General features: G+C 41.1%; 1 protein-coding gene across 2 annotated transcripts in view; it reads right to left on the bottom strand.

Annotated features, from left to right (window-relative positions):
- Positions 1-6984, bottom strand: part of LOC109925288 (ras-related protein Rab-5B) — a 21959-nt gene that overhangs the window by 12712 nt on the left and 2263 nt on the right. For both annotated transcript variants that reach the window (XM_048618901.1, XM_048618900.1), the window contains exon 2: positions 2508-2760. In XM_048618901.1, the coding sequence (XP_048474858.1) occupies positions 2508-2670 (163 nt within the window). In that variant the 5' untranslated portion in view covers positions 2671-2760. The remainder of the gene's footprint in view (positions 1-2507; positions 2761-6984) is intronic.

Below are 6984 nucleotides of genomic sequence, written 5' to 3'. Positions count from 1 at the left end.
ATGGGTAGCAAACAGTGAGTGGGGATAAGGGGTTCTTTTTCAGGTTGGCAGACCATAACCCATAGGGTTCCACAGGGAACAGTGCTAGGACCACAACTGTTTACAGTATTTACTGACTTGAAACAAATATACCATAGCCAAGTTTGCAGACAAAAATTTATTGGAAAGGTAGGTTGCAGGGGAATATCAGATTAAGTGGGCAACAAGTTTGCCGAGTACATGGGAAGTGCGAAGGTGTTCATTTTGGAAGAGAGACCAGCAGAATGTTACTTCTATGGACAAACATTACTTTAAGTTGCAAAGGGAGCTAGCACAGGTGCAGCAAGTATTCAGGAAGGCTAATGGAACATTGGCCCTTAGCTCAAGGGGGTTGGAGTACAAGAGCAGGGAAGTCTTACTGCAAAGTACAAGATGCTAACCAGACCACATGCAGTACTGAGCACAGTTTTGGTCCCTTTAAAAGTAAGGTATTTCACTGGTGACAGTGAAGAGAAGATTCACAAGGATAATCCCTGGTATGGGGGGATTGTCTTATGAAGAAGAGCTAAAAACAGGTTGGGACTAAGCTCATTGGCATCAAGAATGAGAGGTGATCTCATTGAACATAGGATTCTTAAGGGCCTTGCCAAGGTAAATACTGAGGACCAGAGAACAGGCTCAGAATAAAGGGGTGTCAATTTAAGACACAGGAGGAATGTGAGGGTTGAATATCTTTGGAACTCCTAGCCAAAGAGCTGTGGGGGGCAAAGTCCATGTGTATATTGAAGGCTGAGAGATTTCTGATGGGGGGGGGGGGAAAATCATGGGTTACAGGGAAAGGCAGGAAAATGGAATGAAGAATGTCAGACCAGCCATGATTCTATTGAATGGCAGAGCAGGGTCAGGGGCTGAATTTCCAGCCTCAATTACTATCCTTTAATCCTTCAGGTATCTCACTTATCCTCTTTCCTAAACTTCATGCACACTGCATCTTTGTTTGAATTCCCTCCCACTCATGTTCTTCTGCTGCCCAAGTATTTCCTTTTCTCTCCCCCAGTAAGCTTCAGCAAGTTTCTAGAAAAGGGAACGGCTGAGTGGGCAGAGTAGACAGCAAGAACTGCAGTGTCTGTTGATCTGTTAAGTAATTTGCATTACAGGAGTTTAACAGAACTAACTTGAATACATCCATCAGGATCTTCTGGCATCTAGAGAACTTGAGTGAAGTTGCTCAAGATTAATCACTGAAACCCATTTACAAATGGAAGTATCTCTGAACAAAGCTGGAGTACCAGAGAGGAATTTAAAAGAAATTGAATCTGATAAATACTGCCAATGATTTAAACCACTCTAGCAGATGGTCAGAACCTCACCTAGTCAATTTGGTTTGTTGGAGTTTCTTCATGTCCAAAATGAAATTTTGGAGCAGGGCATAAGCAAGAAGTTGAGACCAATACAAACAACTTTAGAATGGAAAGGGGCTGGCAAAATGAAGGCTCAAGTGTAACAGCTGGTAAAAGTGCCCAAAGCAAAAGGGAGTGCTAATGGTAGAGGTAGCTAGATGGGTTGGTGTTAATAGCAGAAAAACAGATCAGCTCTGACAGCAAAACAAGACATTATGTAGGTAATCCAAATGAGAGAACAGTTCATGGACTAGAGTCTGGAAAGCTGTAAAGTGCCCAAGTGGATTGGGAGATACTGTTCCTCTAGCTTGTGTTGGACTTTTTTGGAACAGCACAGTAGGCTTAGTCCAGACATCAGCATGAATGATAGCATTGTTGTCTGCAGAGACTCAAGAGCAAGCATTCCTCTGCAAGCTAACTGCTAGGGTATAGCTGGTCATAGGCCTTGTTGCTCGTTTTTTAACAAAAACTTGCCAAACCAATTCTCCAACTTTACCAGCTGCATTCAAAATTGGAACATGAACCAATTGAGAATAACCCTAATATAGGCTGGAGTTCAGGAGCTAATTATTTATTCAATTAATTTTGAAACATTCAGAAACTTGCTAGTGTGAAAAGCTGCTTCTAAGAGAGGCCCACTTACTTATAGTAGCTAAGTGGTTGAATATTCAAAGTCCTGAAGGAATTGCAGAAAGCCTAATAAATGGGCAACAGAAGTTACAATGTTTGTACTTAAAGGTGACCAGATTGGGAGAACAAATATTGGCTCTTGACAAAATCCATTTGGATGAACATAGAACAAAGAAAGAGGTATAAACACTGCAGAGTCAGTGCATCTACAGCAACAGACACCAGCTGCCAACTTCAACCCCTTAAAAAATAATTCCAGTTCTTCAGAAGTAGCTTAGTAGTTTGGAAAATGCAGAAAGCTGTTGGGAAGGAAATTGACATATCACTACATGGCAAGGGTTAATAAAGTAAAACCAGACAGCTACTCAGTCAGGTGGTGGTAGAGGTGGGAGGGTTAGGAGTGGAGTTGAAAAAGGTGGTAAGTGGTTCAGGCAAAGGGTCTTAGCTACAGCATGCTGCTTCAGGGACATCATCCATAATTACATTAGGAGGACTTACCACCAATTGTGCTTTCCTGGTATTCATGGAATTGTCCTTTAACAAAACGTAGCACAAGACTAGATTTGCCCACAGCTGACTCTCCTAGTAATACAAGTTTAAATTGGCATATTTTGCTGGTTTGGGACTGACCATTTGGCCTGGATACTCCTCTGCCAGCCATGGTCCTCAATAGTTGTAATAGAATCCTATTAGAGACAAGTTAGCCCTCCAACTCTAGATGATAGACAGCTGCCACTGCTGTTAATTCAACCTGAAAAAAGGGGAAAAGAAAAAGAAGTTTCTTTAATATATAGACATACACCTCATTTCCAGTGATCAAGGAAGTAGAAACCTAAACCATGTGGAACAATTCATATTATATATTATACACATGCAATCAGAAGAGAACTTGCATCTTGTTTATAACCTAAAGTGCTTTAGACAAAGCAAGTTAGTTAGAGAGATACCAGGCCTAAAGGGGGAAGGAGTTCCTAGACATCTGAAGGTTCAAAAAAAAAAAAAGTAAAAAAGTTATATAGCAGGAGATAGTTAATGTTCCAGGAATAGGAATTAGAAAATTTTTAAAATTCATGAACACAGGATGAGGAAGTCACTGGCAAGGCCAGCACTTTTGCCCATGCCAGAGGGTAGTCAAGAGTCAATCACATTGCTGTGGGTTTGGAGTCACATGTAGGCCAGGCAAAGACAGCAGTTTCCTTCCCTTCAGGGTGTTGTGAACAGGATGGGTTTTTCCTGACAAACAATGAATTTGACCAATTCCAGATTTTTATTTAATTTAAAATTTCACCATCTGCTTTAGTGGTGATTCAAACCTGGGGTCCCCAGAACATTGTTTGGGTCTCTGAATTAACAATCCAGCAATAGTACTGCTAAGCCATCACCTCCCCAGTAATAAAAAACCTTAGTGTAGCCTGCATCAAGATTAATGTGACAATAATTATATTCAGCTACGCTTTTAAAGCTTTAAGTGTACTCCCAAAAGTTGTGCTAAGCTCCTATGAAGTGACAGACCCTACTAAATCAGACCAAGTTGGAAAGACATGCTCACAAGCAATTGAATGTTAAACATGTATTCCAAATGTCAAAGCAAGCCAAATGTAGTCATTTGAGAAAGTGCACCATAGCATAATTTTTATATTCAAAAGTGGAGGTGACATTTGTTAGAAAGGAAAGGACTACAATATTTGATGAATTTAAAAAGGTATTTAACATCACTGGCTATCTCCTTGGACATAATGTCACTTTCCTCCTGATGGCTTTAAGCCCTCTTAACTTCAGTTAATGTTCATTTCACTGGCTGCTCATACTATAACTGCTGGAATTTAACAAAATAATGGCATTGGTCTCTGAAGCCACATGACTAATCAGGAGTACCAATGGCAATGAAGGAGCAATAGACATTTGACCAAGAATTAAAATTAAGCAGGCGGAAAAGCAGTGACAAATCATGTCTGGATCAGCAATGCAAGGAATTTATTGCTTAAAAAGATCAAAGCTTTGTCAAGATGATGGCAAGAAAGCTAATTTAAGGGTAAACCACCATCATTCTGCATAAGAAATGAGGCCAGATTGGTTTGCAAGTTGACTGATAAAAAAAAGGAGTTGCAATGGGGAATGGGCCCCTAAATGCCAGTTAACAGAACAAAGTTAAAAACAACTCAACTTTGGACTTCTTTTCCAGTTAACTTGCTCAAATGTTATGTGCCTTGAACAGGTGGCACTTGAACCCAGGCCTTCTGGCTCAGAGATAGGGATACTACCACTGCACCACAAGAGCCCTTCACTCTCTGTAGCATGTTTTAGTGAGTTGAAGCCAAGTCTAGTTATGAGCAATGTTGTGAATTTGTTTTGGGGTGGGGGTGGTAAGGAAGGAGAGGGTGTATTTTAAAGAATTCTAAGACTAGTCATTTAATTCACCTTCAGTGTTTGTACATTTCCTTAACCCTGTGGCTTCTGGCCACGTGTTAGAAGCAGCACTAGTCGTCTTGATTCAAGCAAGACAAGGGATTAAAATCCATAAACCTGAAAACATTCAGAACAAATCCAAATTTTACAGCTGCAAAAGAACCTCTCATTGTAAACTATATGACCATGCCTTGTCTCAATTTCAGGGTCAGCAGGTTTCCAGAAAACTGAAAGCTATACCTATTATTCTACTAAGATCAAGCTACCCTACAGTTCAAGGAGAGAGGGGAAAGTTTAAAGGGAGATGGTGGAAAGTTCTTTATGCAGAGGGTGGTGGGTGCCTGGAACGTGTTGCCAGAGGTGGTAGAGGTAGGCACGCTAGCATCATTTAAGATGTATCGAGACAGATACATGAATGGGCAGGGAGCAGAGGGATACAGATCCTTGGAAAATAGGCGACAGGTTTAGATAGAGGATCTGGATCAGCACAGGCTTGGAGGGCCGAAGGGCCTGTTCCTGTGCTGTAAATTTTCTTTGTTCTTTACACAAGTTTGAACACTGCTTCGCCACTAGGAAGATTACAAGTGGGGGAAAAAGTAGCATTACTGAAACTCAACAAGCCTGTGCCATCACACGAGACAAGGTGCAGGGCTGGATGAACACAGCAGGCCAAGCAGCAGAAAGGCTGACGTTTCAGGCCTAGACCCATCACATACCTGTTTTTTGATGACTTAACAGATCCTCCCAGCAACTCTTACATTGGCCAAGCACCATGACTCAAGTGAAAAGGTGTATTAAAGATTGCTCACCTTGTGTAAACAGACATTTCTATTTCATGAGAAATGAGTAACAGCACCAACTCCCACACACTGACAACATTAACAGTTGGCTTGGATTAAGCAACAAGGGTGCAAGAAAAAAGTTGGGACAATAGTGAAACTAAAGGGGATATTGGAAATGCAAAGAATGACAAGTCACTTTTGGGAGGTTTCATTCTTTAATACTTCAACTTTACAAAATTCTCCATGAACCACATAACTATAAACAAGGTTCAGCCACTAAACTTTTCAGTCACTAGATGAAAGCACTGAAACTTCTGACTACAGTTTATAGAATCAAGTTTAAGGTCATGTACAATGGCTATTACTGGAGTTCAAGAATTAAAATTCACTCATGAAAGCAATCCAAAGAGATGGTGAGTGATCAGTGTTTACTGGTCAAGTGTGGACCAATAAAGCTTCCCAGGTTGAATAAACCTTAAATACCACCAGGGGATCATGTTAGTCCACAGCAGGGTTCAAACATCAAGCATTATTAACTGAAGTTTAAGTCAAGTAAACACCTGGCTATAACAGGAGGTTAGCTGCAGATTGTTAACTTCAGAGTCTTCAGTGATGGGATGAAAAAACCTTTACAGCCATAGCATGAGAACTCTTGTTCCCAGTGGATTCCAAACCCAATGTCCACAGACTGCCAAGTTAGCAATGACAACAGGATGGAAATTAACTTCAAAAACAGGCACAATATGGGATGTCTTTTTCCACATTAGAGATGTACTGTGGAAGCCTAACCAGATTTGAAGTTCAATTCTGAACTCAGGTTTACACCTAATACCAGCATTAAGTTATCCAGATCTCTCTCAGGGTCTGGAATGTTTGATTTACTTGCTGGTGTATCCTGTGCAAAAAGTGCAAGTAGATAGAATTCTTGGACTCTAATACTAGATTAGATGAGATGAATTTAGGGTTTACAGGCAGAACACAATTCTGAAACTAGAAGCCTTAAAAAAAAACCAACAACAGACCGGGGAACGTTCAGGGTAAACACCAAGTTCTCTAGTTAAAAGCATGGTATTACCAGAATTCAACTGGAATGAATTGAGCCACAGGGGCAGCCAGGCAAGAAAAGCATACAAAAGTAGCATATTGGAAGGGCCCTATGCTTCATAACAGATTAAGGACTCTTTAGCTCAATAAAACCTCCAGAAAAAGCAATGAAATGCAGTTTGAGCATATTACAAATAAAATTTCTGCACAAGTAGTATAGACAATTGTTTCATTTTTTTTGTTCAATGACAGTTTGCTTCACCATTGCATTAAGTGATTAATAGTTGAAGAATTTTATATTTGGCCTAATTGCAGGCATTTGAATTGGTTTTCCCCACCCCAATAATCGTTACGCTCCCCCCAGTGCAACAGTCTCTTGCATAAGAGCAGTCAAGTCAAGGTTGACAAAACCCAATTTTCCCCTAGAGGTTTTACTTAATTCAGACTTGATAGAACAGCTGATAGTAGGAACTGCAGATGCTGGAGAATCTGAGACAACAAGGTGCAGGGCTGGATGAACACAGCAGGCCAAGCAGCATCATAGGAGCAGAGAGGCTGACGCTTCGGGCCCAGACCCTTCATCAGAAAAGGGGGAGGGGAAGGGGGTTTTGAAATAAATAGGGAGAGAGTGGGAGGCGGATAGAAGAGGGATAGAGGAGAGGATAGGTGGAGAGGAAACAAACAGGTCGAAGAGGCGGGGATGGAGCCAGGAAAGGTGAGTGCAGGTAGGGAGTTAGGAAGGG

This window comes from Rhincodon typus, chromosome 41 (genome assembly GCF_021869965.1).
Source record: "Rhincodon typus isolate 14 chromosome 41, sRhiTyp1.1, whole genome shotgun sequence".
NCBI classification, from domain to species: Eukaryota; Metazoa; Chordata; class Chondrichthyes; order Orectolobiformes; family Rhincodontidae; genus Rhincodon; species Rhincodon typus.
Note: the sequence above shows the minus strand (reverse complement) of the source record. Positions and strands in the feature narration are given on the sequence as shown.